Below are 17,259 nucleotides of genomic sequence, written 5' to 3'. Positions count from 1 at the left end.
GAGGTTCCTTCCGTCCCCTCCGGCCCCCCAGCTGCCAAATTCCTCTCCCTGAATGCACGTCCCTCCAGTCACTGCCCGCTTCACAGACTCCCTGCCGTCTCTGGGGTCTGAGACTGGCTGCTAAGGCCCCTCTCCCACTCCTCAGTCTCCCCCTCCACATGCGCACTAACCGCTAGGACGGGCCCCCCCTCGCTCCCTGACCACACTCCCGTGTGCTCCGGCCACCCTCCCACTCAAGGTCCCAGCGAAAGCCCTCCTTCTACGAGGGGTCCTCTCCAGGCCTCCTTCGCCTTAGGGCTTCCCTCTCTGGCTTATCCTGGCCATGGTGGGCGCCTTCCCCACTGGGCTGTGAAGTCCTGAGAGCGGGGCCACCACCCGCCTATCTTCCTGTGAGAGCGGGGCCACTGCCCGCCCGGCCTGCCTTCATATTCCTGGGTCTGGAACACAGCTGGCGCTTAATAATCGGCCTACAGAATGGCCTCAGTCCCATGTGGACGCTCTCAGCAGAGTCCCAGACCCTCCCCTACAGCGTCAAGGTCCTGGGAGGAACTGCGGGCCCCAGGGGTCCCCTGCCTCCAGCACGTTCTGGACCAGGAAGCTCAGAGGGTCAGCGACTGCCCAGGAGGCCACTGCCCAGAAATCGGGTCTCCATGTCCCCGGGGTGAGCTGCGGCCCTCCCCCACCCGCCAGCAGCTCACTCACCTGGACAGGAGCTCCTCCGGCCTCCCTGCGCTGGCCCCCTTGCTGCTCCTCCGGGCTGAAGAGGGGACATCAGATCTTCTCTGAGAACTGGAAGCCCTGGGAAAATGGAGTAAGGGAGGGATGAGGATGGAGGGACTCCCTGCTGGGATCTGGGGGCACAGACCCTGCCACCCCGGGGAACCAGAAATTACACTTTTTTCACCTCTATCCCAGAAGGCCGGCACATGGCACAGCTTCTGCTCTCTAGAATTAGAGGCAGCTCTCGTTGCAGGAGTTGGAGGTCTGACCCCAGAGCCAGAAAGGACCTCCCCTCCCCAGAAAGGGGCAGTGAAGTCCGCCTGCCTCAGTGTTTCCATCTCAGAAATGGGATCGCCAGAGCACCAAAGCAGCGGGCAATGGGGAGGATCTCTAAAAGGCGCCGGGCCCAGCCCGGAACCAGAGCAGGCAGACACAAGTGCTCGCTCCTTCCCCTGTTGTCTCACTGGGCTGGATTTGAGAGAACTAAGGGAGAGGAAGGATAAACTTGCTCCTCCGGGCAGCATTAGGAACCCTGAGCTCCAGCCTGCTGCCCGTGATCCGGAAGAACTCTCTGAAGACCAGGAGCCGCCTAAGAAGGAGGACGAAGGAGACGGGAGTCCTTGCTCGTCTTGAAGGAAAAGCATTTTTCAGAGATTTTCTAGGAAAAACTCAGCTCCAACAGGGTGTACACTAAGTATACTGTATGGGTACAACTCCATGGGGCTCCCATAACTGAATTTGGGGGTGTGAAATTATGATTTACTAACAGTAAATGTTTGATTTATAACCGTACATGCCCAGGGTCGTAAAAAAAATTTTGGAGGCAAAAAGGAGTCGCAAGTGGAAAAAATATTTAAAGTCCTGCTCTAAATAATCCCTGAGATTCTGTGAGACTGGCTTAAGTTTTGCCCTGAAGCTAGCTAAAACAAGAGAGAAATCATTTCAGCAGCTACAGAAACAAATCCCAACTTTCCATCACAAAAGCCAAAAACCTTTTATTAAAAAAAATAAAAACCAGGCAGCAAGACCACCCTGTGGAGACCCCAGCCTTTGGAGTAAGTGATATCGATAAAGGTTCAATAACAGATAAGGAATGAAGATATTCCTTTGATGGCAGAGTCTGAATAACCGGAGGAAACGTCCTTACCCAGGGAAAGCAGGTTCTGGGAGGTCTCCAGCATGACCTCCTTGTACAGCGCCTTCTGAGAATGGTCCAACAGGCCCCATTCCTCCAGGGTGAAGTCCACAGCCACGTCCTGGAAGGTCACCGACTCCTAAACCACCAAAAATCACTTAATTTAGAGCTGAGAGACTCCAGAATTCATCTAGTCCCGCCCTCACCAACTAAGGTGGGAAACCGAAGCACAGAAGTATCTGCCCCAAACTCCTAGCACCTTTACGAACCCTAAAACCAACATGAAGAGCCCAGGGGAATGCTGGGAAGAGCATTTTACATCTGAGGTGATAATCACACAGGGAGCTGGAGAAACGTCTGTCTATGAAAGCTTCTCCCTATGGAAGGAGGGAGAAGGCAAAGACTGTGTACTGTGGGGAAAGAACATCACCCAGTGATCACTGAGAGAGATGGGAAAGAAAAAGGAATGAGCTGATGAATTTCTGAAAAGGCTGAAATAAATTCTTACGTAGATGAAAGCATGAAAAGAACTCTCAAGAGATCTCGCTCACCATCAACGGTTCTGTCTCCAGTCAAGTAAAGGAGGACTGATAATGAGGGATTGGGATGATGTTATAGCTCACTGGCTTGACGATTGTTTTCCTTTGATAATGAAATATATCCATGAAGTCCAATATTTATATAAAAGGAAGAGCAACTTTAATGGGGAAAGGAGAGTTCCTCCTTTTATGAAGAAAAATGTACTATGAACTGACTTCAGAGATTGAGCGAATCCATAAAAGAGATACTGACACAAGCTAATCCATAAAACAGATATTGGTATTTTCTTAACAAAAATTGTAACATCTAAACACATCCCTAAAACCCAAGGGCATTGGGATCAAAGGTCAAGAGAATAGTAGAAGCAGGATATCAATAAAAATAAAGATTTTTAAAGGAAAAAAAAAGTCAAGAGAGTGAGTTAAGAGGCAGAGGAATGGATGACATACAAGAGTGGCCAGATCTGCAAATACCCCAATATTTAGGAAGGTTCATCTCTTTGCCAACCTTCTACCCAGAGAACTTGTGTTTGGCCAATGCACTTGGCATCTAATGCTCTTCCATTTCATTTTTTTCCATTTCTAATAAAACATGATTCCCTTTTTCAGATATTCTATTGTTTCATGTGGATAAAAATGTTCACATTTTCATCATCTGGGTTGCTCCTTAAAACATCTTATTTATATACTATCTATATCCAAATTTCACTCTTCCTTTACTATTACTGAATTTCTAAACACTAAAGAATTTACTATTCTTTTCCTACTTTTTGAGATTCTCAAGAAATTAAAGAACTTTCCTTTCCACTCATTTTCTGAGACATGATTCTTCATTGCATTATATTTACTCAATGTGAGCAATGTCAATAAAAAATTATAATTATGAAAAAAAGGCTGATCTTTTACTGATAATTAATCTTATTTTCCTACTTTTTGGGATTCCCAAGAAATCTAAAAACTTTCCTTTTCACTCATTTTCTGAACGATTCTTCATTGCATTAAATTTACTCAATGTGAGCAATGTGTGTAAAAGGCCGATCGTTTACTGATAATTACTCTATAACTGAAACCCTAACTTGCTCAGAAGAGACCTCTTGCAAACCTTTCCTTTTCCATCATCCCACCTACTTCATTCTCTGTCATGGGGTGAGGTCACCTCAATTTAAGGAGAGGGTTCAGCTCAAATACCTGATTTCTCACCTGACCCCGCTAAGGTGGGATTTCTCTCTCCCTCCCTCCTCTCTACCCTGAAGTTTATCCCTGGGATAATCTCATCAGCATGTAATCCCTCCTCAGCTTTGCTAATCCACCTCATCTGTACCTCTGCCTCTCTAGGAAATTGTAGGCTAAGACCTGCAAATCTCCACTTACAGTGAAGGCTCAGCTCATATCTCCACTGTATCCCAGTGTCTGCATCCTCCCCTTTTCAGCTTCCCTTTAGCTTGTCTTCCCCTTAAAAGTCTAAGCTTCTTGAGGCCTGGACGATAATTTTTGGGGGTAATTGAAATCCCTCGCCTTACCACAGTGGCCAGCACACAGCAGGTGCATAAGTACTTATCGACTACTGACTGAATATTGCTTTTTCTTTTGCTGTAGAAGCCCACCAAGACTGGACATCCCCTACTTTTCAACCTTCATACACTTGACTTTCTGCCACCTTCTCTTTCATTGGGCCTCCTTGATATACCAGGAGGAAGGCAATCAATCCATCTCCAGGCTCTGGGTATTTTCTCTGGCTCTCCAAAAGGGCTATTTTGGCCTCCTGAGTTCCTTCAAGTCTCAACTAAAATCTCACCTCGTCCCAGAAAGGCCTTCATTCTGCTGCTGCCTTCCTTCTTTAATCGCATCTTATTAATCTGTCACCAGTTTGCTTGTATGTGTTTATGTGTCTGTGCCCCCCCCCCTTTATTAAATTGTGAGTTCCCTGAGGGTAGACACTGCAATTTCATATTCCCATCCTTTTGGTTTCTTCCTGAAAACATCCTATTCATGCACTACCTGGAATCCAAATTTCACTTAGTTTCCTTTCCCATTACTGAATTTCCCAACACCTGAACTACTATTTTCCGACTTTTCAAGATTCCCAAGAATTTAAAGAACTTTCCTTTTCACTCGTTTCCCAAGTCACTGATTGCATCATAGTCACTCTTTCTGCACACCCACCTCTAGGCACAGAGCCTGGCACACAGGAGGCACTCCCTAAGTGCATACTGGGTAACTCCTTACATTCTCTCCTTCTCAAAAGCTCTTCATGTCATCTTCCTGGGGCTTCCTTCCTCCATTTTCTAAGAAAGTGGGACCTCTGTCTTTGCAAAGGCCAACCAGCTACAAGGGCATCTGATGCCCTCATCCTGTGCTGTCTCCCCGGTGGTGGGCACCCTCAATCACCTCCCCCTTCCCTCTTCTCAAATTTTCCACCTTTCTCTATCAACTGGCTCTGTTCCTACTGATTCAGACATAACTGTCCGCCCCATTCTTAAGGAAACTTTCCCTAAATTCTCACTGCCCACTCAGCTACCATTCTATTTTGCACTTCCTTGTCTTATCCAAACTCCTTCAAAAATCTGTCTGCATTCTCTACTGCCCTCTCCCAATCACTTCTTAGTCCTTATAGCTTTTCCTCCCTCTCCTGAAAGCGTTCTCTCGTTTTATGGCTACTTGTCTCTTCTATTAAAATGTAAGCTCAGCAGAGGAGGGATTATTCCATTATTTGTAGTTTTTTCTCCTCACAACTGGTACAGTGCTGGCACAGAGCAGCCCCGTTCAGACAAGACTCATGGGAAGGGATTTTCCTCGACCTTCAGTTGCTACAGGGGCCACAAGAAATGGAGGAGGGTTAATACTTCCTAGCTGTGTGACCCTGGGCAAGTCTTAACTCCAATTCCCTCAGCAAAAAAAGAAAAGAGAAATGGAGGAAGGAGAATGGGTATGCAGGGACAGGGGGGTGGGCTGGCGTGCAAGAAGAGCCAAAGACATGATGTCCACAGATAGGGACTAATAAGGGATAGGGTTTTCCCCTTCACTCGTAATGAGGAAGAATCCACAAACATGTAGAGAAGGCATCAATGGAGGAGTAAGGAGGGGAGTCAGGGCTCAAGGTAAAAAGGCGTCACTGATATATTTCAAACACAGAAGACAAGAGGGAAAGTATGGTGACTGCTCACTTTCACGTGAAAGTTACACAGACACAAGCCAGAGATGGCGGCTCAAAGGCCATCCTCCACGTCAATGGAGATGGCCACACTGGTGGATGCTGGTCAGGCCCGGGGATGGATGGCACTCACCTGAGCCGGGGGTCTCTGGGTCCCGGGGGCCATGTCCTCTGGCTCTGGGCTCCCTGCTTGGGCCAGGCCTTGGTCTGCTGCAAACTGGGCGGAGGAAGGACAAGGATGATGTCTTCCCCTTCTCTTCCTAGACAGGAGTCTCTGGCCTACAGGGATTTAGAGAGAATGGGGTCTCAGAGGAGTTACCAGGCACTTGTGGGGGACACAGTCCGACCGAAAACGGAGGGTGGCAGGGAGGGTCAGGCCGGAGGAAGGCCTCCCATGGAGGTGACTTTCTCCTCCCTTATTCCTTCTCGTCCGGCCCACTCAGCCCCACAGAAACCCAAGAGACAGAAGGGAGTTGAGATGGAAAGAGACCAGGCAGAATAACTCCCGACCCAGAGCCCTCCCTGCAGCTGATGATCACTGTGGCAGCCCAGTGATAATGGGGAGTGGGGGGGGGCGTAGCACCCCAGAACCAGTGAGACGTGTCAAGGAGCATGGACAGATAGCAGGGGCAGGGAGCCGGGAGGCAGGCCTGCTTCCGGGATACCTGAGAGACATTCATCGAGAGGTCTATCAGGGAAGATGTGGTCCAATGGAAAAGGCAGCCGGCAGGAGGGCTCCTTGCTACGTTCTATCTGGGACCTGCTTGAATTGGCTTCCAGAAGACAGAGAGATCTCAGGTCCAAAGGAATTAGGCAGAGAGATATCTCGGCTCCAAGAGTTCCAGTTGTGAGCCAGCCTGCTCTGGGTAGGTCCTCCCAGTTCCAAAAGCCATGCCCTACCTAGTCTGCCTCTAAGGCCCACCTTCTTCCAAGGACCCAGCCTGCCTCCCATCCATCATCTGGAATACCCCTGCCACGGGAATGACCCACCCCAGGGCTTGCATCCCACCTAGAATGCTGCCCCAAGTCTGGTCCACCCGAGAGTTCTCCTTCCCCAATTCCTCTCACCTTGTTCTCCCAACACAGCCACCTGCCGTTCCTCACAAGTGACTCTCCATCTCATGACTGCTCCTCCCTCATGTCTCACTTGCTGTTCCCCTTCTCCCTTGTCTTTTACCTCCTTTTCAAGTCACCACTAAAATTCCACTTTCTACAAGAAACCTTTCTTAGTCTACCTTCTGTGTGATTTCCGGAGATTTATCCTATGCATATTTTATATGTTAGAAACAAACATTTATTAAGGGCCTACTATGTGCCAGGCAGAAGTGCTTTACAAATATCATCTCATCTTATCCTAACAATAATTCTTGTCTTTAGGTCTTCCTACTTCCATTTTACAGTTGAGACTGAGCCTAACTCTCTAGGAAGCGTCTGAGATTTGAACTCAGATATTCCTCCCCCCAGGCCCAAAACTGTGCCCCCTGTATTATATGAGCTTCTGACTCTGTGTGTGGGAATATATCTATGTATGTAACTGATGGCAAGTTTTCACCTGTTTTCCTTTCCCATTCTTGGAACCCAAGACTCTATGATTTGCTTGGACCATGCCAGATGCTTAATAAAAACTTGTTGCCTCAATGACTTGACTAAACCCAGTAGAAAGAGTGCTCCCTGAAAGGAGGCTCTGTCTACCTCCAACACTTACCACAGTGCCTGGTACACAGTCAATATTTGCCACCAGTGGGTTCCTAAATCATGGGAATTAGAACCCGTGTCCTATTTGGGGGATTCCAAGATGTGATACCATTAACCATATTCATGGAAAGGGTCCCATTTTGAATCAAGACCAGGGTCAATTGAGAATGAGTTGACTCAAACACAGAAGTGGATGCAGCAAGATAACTGTATAAATATGTATACATATATTATATTTAACATGTATTTGGACTACTGCCATCTAGGGGAGGAAGTGGAGGGAAGGAAGGGAAAAGCTGGAACAGAAGTGTTTGCAAGGGGCAATGTTGAAAAATTACCCATGCTTATGTTGTGTCAATAAAAAGCTATAAAGAAAAAAAAAAAACCCAGAGAAGTGGAATACATGATACTCTAAGTGGAATTTTATAATTTTTGTAGACTTAATTACTGTTTTCCAGGAAGACAAGATTTTATGACCTCACCCAAAAAAAAAAGGTCTCAAAATACCAGGAAGTCCTTCCAAAGAACTTCCAACTTAAGTAGAATTTAAAGAGTCTTTTATACTTTTCCCAAATATGAAGTTATTAGTATTTTTTAAAGCAAAATGGGGCTAACTGCATACCTAACAATCTTTAAATATTGTTACCATACTTTGTAACAGCTCAATTCATCATTTCAAAACATCTAGGTTAAAAAAAAAAAAAGAGTTAATTTCTTAACACTACAATTAGAACCGTTTTTAGAAATTATTTTTCAAATTAACAGAATTTCTTGTATAAGTTTCTCAAAAATCACAGTAAAAGAAAAATTAGAAACATAATTTAAACAATGTTACAGATTTAAAACAAATCGTAATGCTTTGACAAAACAGATTTGAAATAAAATTTTTTGCCAATCAAATAGCATGAATTAAGTTGAATTCACTTCTGAATTATATAAAAAATCACTTTATCCACTTTTGACACTCTAAAATCAGTGTTCAGATAGCAGTATAATTTTCATCCAGTGATGTTTTTAATTCTGAACCTATTGCCTTAATGACAAGTTTTAAGTGTATTTTACATGAAGGCATGAGGATAAAATGTCACAATTATCCTAAGAGGGGAATAGATGGAATTTTAAATGGGACAAGACTGTCTTTTAGTTTAGGACAAATTCAGTCCCATCAGAACTGGAGTTATAATTCAAATGGTATCATAATAGAATTTCAATTTTCCCAAGGGTCATTTGCTGCCAAGACCTCAAAACGTAAAGCCCCCTCCTTTATGTTAGTCTCCTGCCTAAGTTTTATTGTGGAAGTCTTTTTATTTAGATATAAGAATGTTTAAGACCCAGAGCAGGATAGAGAGGAGGAGGGGATGGACAGGTGAGGGAGGAGCTCGTAGGGATCACCAGCCCTTGGTGATCATAATGTGGAATTGCTTGTAGAGGAAATCAGTCGACTAGGAGACAACTAAGGCATTCCCATAGCCATGGCATCATGGCTGATGGGGACCAGGAACAGGGGCAGAGGAAGGCAGGGGCCTGAGTTCCCCAGTCTGTCAATGGGGCAAAAGAATGTTCCCAAGGTTTTAGGCCACAGGCGGTGAGGGTCTCTTGGACCTTCCCAGAAATTGCTTGGCCCACTGAGGCTCCCACAGCCTCTTCTGCTTCCCAGGAGGCCCCAACTTCCTAGGTAAGCTTTGTTTTGGACTCCTCCTCCTGGCAGACTCCCAGCTGGAAGCAGTTAACTGGGATAACTACCTCCTAGAAATCCTGTGCTTGCAGGTCTCGGGTAGGCCTGGGCCAGGCAACAAGAGATTCCATGGTCTTCTGTATTCTCAGTGACCAGCCTTGGCCCTTGATGCCCTCTTCATACCCTGCTTTTCCCTTTCTTCCACCTTCATGCCCTGCTTCCTTCTTTCTTCTACCTTCATTCCCTGCTTTCTGACTGGGGAGAATTCTCAACCAGCACAACCCTTATCACCTGACTGCTGTTTTCTATCTCTATGTTTCCCAGTTTCTTCCCTCTTTTAACTCAGGGAACACAATCCCATCTTTTACATTCAGATCCCCTAAAAGTAACCACTGAAGCTTTCATAAAGCAAGTGGATAACAGGTGTCAAAAGTGAATTTTTGAGAAAATGACTCCATTTGATGCTATAGTGACTGTTTTTATATCAATGTATTGACTGTTCCCTTCCCTCCACAATCCCTTTAAGAAAACTCAGACTCACTTCCTGTCCTGTGTCTAATAAGGGATTAGAGAATGTTGATTAACTACCTGGCTAATCAAGCAGATAATTTTCTCTGGACTAGTGTAAGCAGCTTTGCTAAAGACTTCTATAAGACCTTTCTAACCCCAAGCCTAAATTCACAACCTTTTTCTTTCTCTGTGGCCTAACCTGATTTTTGCAAGCCTTCCCATAAGCCCTAACTGGCCCTATGCAAATTATAAGTAGTGTAGCTCAGGAGAGTGTTTCCTTGTCACCTATGGACGTGGGAGAGATGCATGTCTGTCACCTACTAATGGAGTGTATCACATTGTTGAGTAGATAAATAAAACACGGGAGACTTATCTGTAGCTTGTTCTAGCTTAGTCATACAGTAGCTACCACGGTCCTGGAAAATGCATGCATCACGGCATATCAGAGTTACCTTGTCACTTCACATCAGCAACATTTATGGAGTTCTTAAAAAGCTTTATGAATATTGTAGGATTCTGGCTTTTAATCCAGTCAATAAAGAAAAAAGAAAAAAAAAGCTTTATGAAAAGAGGTCCAAGTAATTTTGGTGGGGAGAATTTCAGTCAATCAAGCAGAGGGCCCAGAAGTCACAAAGACAGGTGCTGCAAAAGGAGTTTGAGGCCAGCCAATGGAGGCAAAACCCCATCGGTACCCCCTCCCTTCTAGAGACTCTGTAGTCCTCCTGCTGTTGACTTCTGGACCTTGGGACTCAACCTCAGCCTTTCAAGAATCACTTCACTTTGCACTCAGGAGAACCTGATCTTACCTGACCAATGTGTTGCTTGAAAATTAAGGGAAACTGAGAGACAATTGTCTTAGAAGGATCAGTTTATTAATTTGGCCAACAACAACTAAGGAATTGGGTCGGTGCTCTCTCTCAGTGATCAAAGACCCCAAAGCAGGGCTCACTATCTTTAATTTGGGGGAATACAGACATATGGTTAGGGAAGACAATATGATTGGTTACAGTGTAGACAGCTTGTGGTGACAAAGATTACACTGTTATTTTAAAGAAAACAGGGTAGCGCGCCCACATGGGACTAGTGACCACTAGTTAACATTTTATGGGAGCCATCAGCCTGTGGCAGACCAACTGAGCTAGTCAGATTGCCCGAATGGGTAAGAAGATAAAACCCAAGGACATGCAAAGATGGCTGATATTCCTTTTGGGGATAACAAGTTACCTTGTGGTTTTAACTCAGGAAAGCTGCAGCAGAGTTATAAAATATAATTATACATAATTATAAAATTAACACAGAATAAAATCAGTTAAACTCATTTAGCAGAAACCCAAGGTCATATTAACTTTTGATAATTTCTCCACTCGTCTTGGCTTCCTTCGTAACAACAAACCTTCCCCTTCCCTCTTCCTTTTGGTCTACACAGACCAACTCCCCAGCCCAAGGCCCTTCTCTACCCAGCATCCTCCTAGAGAAGGCAACAAGGGGTATGTCCAGGAGCCCAGGAGCCCCGGCCCAAGGTCTCCCCGACTCCAGGACAGGCTGGGACATCCCATGACAATAACAAGCCAGGCTGGGCGCAGAGGTGGGAAGGGGCTCCCAGGAAGGGTTATCCCCCCCTCTCTGCCCACGCAGGGGGACTGGTCCAGCCAGAGAGCAGCTGCTCCGGAACCCTCCCCCCTCTCCCAGGCGCCCACAGGGCCACCAGGGACCAAGGGGGAAGCCCAGGCAAAAGGGGGGCTCAGCCCCACTCCCTCAGACACACGGCCCAGCGAACCACTGGGAAACCCCGATGCACAAGCACCGAACCGGCCCCACCGGGCAAGCACCCACGCAGGGGCAGTCACTCTGTGACAGGGAGCACTCACAGCCCCTCCCCCACTGCAGCACCCACTCCCACGCAGGGGCGATCCCACTGTGACAGGGAGCACTCACAGCCCCTCCCCCACCGCAGCACCCGCCCTCCGCAGGGGCAGTCACACTGTGACAGGGAGCACTCACAGCCCCTCCCCCGTCACAGCACCCACTCCCACGCAGGGGCAGTCACACTGTGACAGGGAGCACTCAGCCCCTCCCCCACCGCAGCACCTGCACCCACGCAGGGGTGATCACACTGTGACAGGGCGCACTCACAGCCCCTCCCCCACCGCAGCACCCGCCCTACGCACGTGCAGTCACACACATTTACATGCACGCATCACTAGCCCCGGCCGCTCTCCCGTCATATTTACTCCCATGCACCCACTCCCGGCCCCAGACCCTCCCTCTCTTGCACGCGCACGAGCACGCGCACGCATCCCCACACTGCGGGCCTGGCGAACGCTGGCACGGACACCCCCACGCTCACTAACCCGAGCAGGGTCCGCGGGTGTCTTCGGGCTACCCCGGGAGCAAGGAGGAGGGGCTCCCCTGCGGCGCCGGGAGCCGGGCCGCGCCTGCGCACTGGCTCCCTCCGCACGTCCTCCCCGCCCCCCACTCACCCAGCGGGGCCCAAGAACAAAGGGCTGAACCAACCACCGAGAAGCGGCGGAGAAGTCGCGCCTGCGCATCGCGAGTTTCCCAGCATGCTCCGGGGTTCTGCGGCGGCCACAGGAGGAGGGGCCGAGACTGGGGCGGGGAGTGACGTCATTCTCCACCCAGGCCCGCAGTCGTAGGCGTTCTCCTCCCCCCTCCGATTTCTGCTTCCAGTGCTGGGCTGTCCCTTAGAGTTTACGCGCTAGGAGGACAGGGCCGGTGTTTGACGCCAGTCCAGGTTCAGGCCGGCGCCCGGCGCGCAGAAGACGCCCAATCAGTGCTTGGCGAGGGATTGGTCCTCCCCATCTCCGTGAGCCGCCCTCAGCGCGTCCTTACAGACAGGGAAACTGAGGCAGCGGCTCAGCGTCCTCCTGGAAAGCGCTCCAACGCCTCTTGTGTTTGGGGCGCAGGGACGCCCCCGGGAGGAGAAGCGCGGGGTGGCAGGGGCAGAATGCGCGGCCTGCAGCCGGCGGGCTCCCAGTTACGCTCTGGCCCCGGACGCGGGCTGTGCACTTTCACTCTGGCTGCCCCCCCCCTCAGTCAGGCCGTCCCACTCCCCCTGGCTGCCCCCCCTCCCCGGCTCTGGCTGCCCCCCTCACTCTGGCCGTCCCCCTCAGTCAGACCGTCCCACTCCCCTGGCTGCCCCCCCTCTCCAGCTCTGGCTGCCCCCCTCATTCTGGCTGCCCCCCCTCAGTCAGGCCGTCCCACTCCCCTGGCTGCCCCCCCTCAGTCAGACCGTCCCACTCCCCTGGCTGCCCCCCCTCTCCAGCTGCCCCCCTCATTCTGGCTGCCCCCCCTCAGTCAGGCCGTCCCACTCCCCTGGGCTGGCCCCCCACCCACCCTCCCTCCCGTTTGAGCCCCTGACATAACCAGCCCTCTTCCTCGGGCCCCAGGACGGGGCTCCGGCCGTGACCGCCGCCTCCGGCTTCCTTCCTATCTCAGTGAGAGACGAGCCGGGCAGATGGGCCGGAGAGGGTGGGTTCCTGTGGCTCATGTCCTTAGAGGTCTGTCAGCCTAGAAATGGGAACTCACTGGCATTGGGAGACCCCCGTCCTCCCCAGGATTCTCTGGCCGGCTTCGAGAACCAGCGCTAAAGCTACTCGGCTGATGACAGCTTGTCTCCCCATGGGGGAAGAGGAAGTTCCTTAAGGGCAGGAGCGGTTTCCTTTCCTTTTGCAGCTGTTTCTTTGTTTCTCAGGTGGACAGTTTGTATCACAGGATGGGCCTGAGCCGGGAGCCCCATTCTCAGTGCTCCTTCATGGGACCCGAGACCTGGCAAAGGAGAGAGACTGAGAGCCCAGGGAGCCGCCGTGTGGCCGGAGGGGGCAGAGAATGGGCAGTGCCAGGAGGGCGATTCCTGCCCTGCTGCCAGCCCTGCCAGGGCCCCCTCCCTCTGACAGGAGGAAGCTTCCTGGACGCCCCTTGGGCTGATGCTGCGCAGCTCCGGGCAGGGACCGCACTCACCTGGGACCAGGGGCTCCGGCTACCGGCGGCCATCTCTCTAATTCCGAGGTTGGGACTTCTGTCAGCCGGGCTGGGTCCTCAGAGAGGGAGGCCGGGGTCTGAGCCTCCTTTCCCCAGGCTGGATGCTGACCTGCCCACAATGAGAGAGAGAGAAAAATCTCAGGGCAGGGACAGTGGGGAGCAGCTGCACCCCAAGAGGGCAGCAGGGAGGGCCTGAGGAGGAGGACTTGCCTCCCCCCCAACTCCTTCCCTTTGATCTCATGCCCCTGGCCCAGCCTCCTGGAGACTAGGAGGCTGAAGGGGCTTTGTGATCCCAGGGGGGCTGAGACCAGGCAGAGCCTCAGTGACCCCGTGACTCAGAGCTCTCCTTCCCTGTGATACTCTGGGTGAGACAGGAAGCTGGGGGTGGCTCCCCAACATCTTTGGGATAGGAGAAAAGCCTTGACATGAAGCAGGGGAAGGAAGTAGCCCCAGAAGCCAGAGGTGGAGGATCAAGAAGTTAGCCAGGAAAGATGGGGCTCAATGAAAAGGGCAGGGGAGCCAGGGGTCCTGCCCACCAAAGCCAGCTTCCAGAAGAGAAGGCAGGGATAGCTCTACTCCAAGGGAACAGGGGAGAACGACCAAAGGTCCAGAAGTTCCATTTTCCCATTACTTGGGAAGCCTTGGAAAGCCTTGCTGTAATGACCCTTCCCCCCCACACCCCAGGGAAAGAAGCCCACCTGGGCCCCCCTCCCCAAGCTGCTCCCCTCCCCATCTGCCCAGCCCTTCCCCAGAAGAAGCGGCCTCCCACTCTCTTCTTCCTCACAGGATGTGGCCACCCCCCCAGTCCCCTCTCCCAAAGCTTTCATCCCTTCTTCCAGAAGACCAGATCTGCCCACTCTAACTGAACTGTCCACATTTCTAGCTGCACTCTGGACTTGCCATTCCCCACCCGCACCCCTAAGGGGGCCTTTTCCCAGATCTTGTTCTTCTTATTGAGGGAGGGCTGGGCAAGGGTCACCTCGGGAGCCATCTGGGTTCAGAACCCCTGCGGATGGCCTGGGATGCGATGGGAGAGCTTGGCTTGAACTCAAGTACTCCTGGATTTGAGGATGGTTCTCTTTCTATCCTCCCAGCCTGGCTACCATCGTGCATCGTGCAGCAAAGGAAAGGTGCCGGGATAGGAGTCCAGGAGTTCTCCAGATGAATAAAATCACTGATCAGTAGTTGGTTTCCTTAACAGTTTTTCTCAAATTCTAACTTATTTTTATTTTTATTATTAAAGCGTTTTTTATTTTCAAAATATATGCACCAACAATTTTTCTTCATTTTTTTTTTTTTTTTTTGGCTGAGGGTTAAGTGATTTGCCCAGGGTCACATAGCTAGGAAATGTTAAGTGTCTGAGGTCAAATTTGAACCCAGGCCTTCCTAGCTGCCCCACCCCAATAATTTTTCAACATTAACCCTTGCAAAACCTTGCATTCCCAATTTTTCCCTCCTTCCTCCCATCCCCCCCAAAATGGCAAGCAATCCAATATATGTTAAATATATATGAAAACCAATGTGTGTAAACATATTTATACAGTTCTCTGGCTGCCCAAGAAAAATCAGATCAAAAAAGAAAGAAAATAAGTAAGAAAACAAAATGCAACTGAACAACAAAAAGAGTGAGAATGTTATGTTGTGGTCCATGTTCAGTTTCCACAATCCTCTCCCTGAGTGAACATAGCTCTCTTCATCACAAGATCATTGGAACTGGCCTCCATGCTCTCATTGTTGGAAAGAGCCACGCCCATCGGACTTGATCATCATATAATCTTGCTGTTGTCACATACCATGATCTCCTGGTTCTGTTCATTTCACTTAGCATCTAACTCTTTAAATCCTTTTTTTTTTTTTTTTTTTTTTTTTTTGTCTACTACATAAACGAATGGATAGTTAACAACTGTATCTTTGATTCTGATCATTACCTTCTAAAAAGCATATTATCAGCACCGAGACATTTTGTTTGCACCGTGAGGGAACTCCTTGAGTCAAGATCACGCATTCAAATTATTTAGAAGATACTCATTTTAGGTCAGAAAGAGCTCGCTCTTACCAGCCACTAAAGGAGGGGGGTCCAGGTGCCATATTTTATCAGATCTGGCAGATGAAAGCCATTGTTTGATTAACTCTGACTCCTTGTTACAAATATTCCTGGGCCACTTAGTCTTTGATGTCGTTTCATTGGTACATATAGCACCTAAAGCATGCTTTTGCAGCCCATATAGCTTTACCCAATGTGTTTGAAGATTTTTCTGGACACCAATAGAGAATATCTTGTTCCCCATCCTCCCGGACAGGGGGTGCACTTTGTCTGGGGAGGAGGACTCTTAGGGTATAGATTGGTACACACTAGCCTAGTATGAGGCAGAGCAGGATTTCATCTTGGTTCTTATTAGTTGAATTGGAGAGAAAAAGGAAAGTTTGGGGATGAAAAATGAAGCCAAAATAATGAGTAAACATTACATTATATAGATAGATGTATAGGTATATACCCACATATACATACATGCACATATAAATTTTTGTATGTATATGAGCATAAATATACATATTTATATACACATACATTCACATAAGTATTTGACCACCCAACCCTTTTCAGAAATGTCTTCCTGACTCCAGGTCTGGTTCTCTATTCACTGAGCCATCCAGCTGCCCTATCCACATTACCCTAACATAAGATTCTTAACAGCTATGTGACTCTAGGCAAATCATTTACTTGTTTGCCTTAGTTTTCTCAACGATAAAATAGGTATAATAATACCTACCTTCTTCCTCTTAAAATTGTATTTATCTTTAAAGTTTATCTCAAATGACAACTCGTCCATGAGATTTATTCCCATCGTCCAAGTAGAACTGAGCCTTCTTGTGTTTCACATGGCATTTCATACATACTCTTAAAATATATAGATGTAGATATAGATGATACTGTTATTCCAGGAAGACAAGAATCATTTTAATTATCTTTGCTTTGTTCCCAAGTCTATTACAATGCTTTATATATAGTAGGTGCTTACAAATGATTGTTGATTGGCTAAATGAACAGAAGCCTGATGCTTTAGTCAATCTAAACCATTTGCTGTTCCTTTGAATATAAACTGGTTTCTTTCGCTTCAATGCGATGGCAAGAACATTCTCTCTGCACAAAATATTCTCCCTTCTCTTTCAAATGACACTATGAAAAATCCTATCTTTTCAAGATCTATCTGAATGGGAATTTCTTGCACTCTTCAAATGACTGAGTATAACTACACCACTATAAGATTGGCAAACTGGAAATTATGGGATACTTTCTAGGATTTCAATGGCTCTTTCCAAGTGCTGTATCATAGCTCAGTGAACGAGGGATTCACTTTTAGATTACTTTGCTCCCTTGTATTACACAGAAATTGGTATTTTGGAGAGACATTTAGCCTAAGGGATGGTTACCTTATTCGCCTACCATTGTATTCTGGGGGGAAATCTCTGATTTTTTGGGGGGGAGGAGGTGATCTTTTTTTTTTTTTTTGACCAATCTATTTTCTCACTTCATGACCCCCTGCTGTCTATTGACCCTTCTTGGCCCTGCCCCTTTCCTGGAAATTTGCATATTCCATATTAGAAATTTCCAATTTTGAGCAATATGGAATTATGCCCAAAGGGCTATCAAATTGTGCATATCCTTTCTTCCAACAGTGTCTCTACTGAGTGTGTATTCCAAAGATATCTTAAAGGAGGGAAAGGGACCCACATGTGCAACAATGTTTGTAGCAGCCCTTTTTATAGTGGCCATAAACTGGAAACTGAGTGGCTGCCCATCCATCAGTAGGGAATTGGCTGAACAAGTTATGGT

At 48.2% G+C, this 17,259-nt stretch overlaps 1 protein-coding gene across 3 annotated transcripts in view; it reads right to left on the bottom strand.

Moving 5' to 3' along the window:
• Nucleotides 1–11,962, bottom strand: part of LOC111720139 (zinc finger protein 345-like) — a 74,485-nt gene extending 62,523 nt beyond the window's left edge. For 2 of the 3 annotated variants that reach the window (XM_031963995.1, XM_031963994.1), the window contains exons 1-4: nt 11,777–11,840; nt 5,679–5,824; nt 1,868–1,994; nt 703–798 (exon numbers count right to left, since the gene is read on the bottom strand). In XM_031963995.1, coding sequence (XP_031819855.1) covers nt 703–798; nt 1,868–1,994; nt 5,679–5,711 — 256 coding nt within the window. In that variant the 5' untranslated portion in view covers nt 5,712–5,824; nt 11,777–11,840. Of the gene's footprint in view, nt 1–702; nt 799–1,867; nt 1,995–5,678; nt 5,825–11,776; nt 11,841–11,905 lie in introns of those variants that run through there. The other variant, XM_031963996.1, reaches the window with a different exon arrangement.
• Nucleotides 11,963–17,259: the final 5,297 nt, after the last annotated feature.

The sequence above is a fragment of the Sarcophilus harrisii genome, chromosome 3 (genome assembly GCF_902635505.1).
Source record: "Sarcophilus harrisii chromosome 3, mSarHar1.11, whole genome shotgun sequence".
Lineage (NCBI taxonomy): Eukaryota > Metazoa > Chordata > Mammalia > Dasyuromorphia > Dasyuridae > Sarcophilus > Sarcophilus harrisii.
Note: the sequence above shows the minus strand (reverse complement) of the source record. Positions and strands in the feature narration are given on the sequence as shown.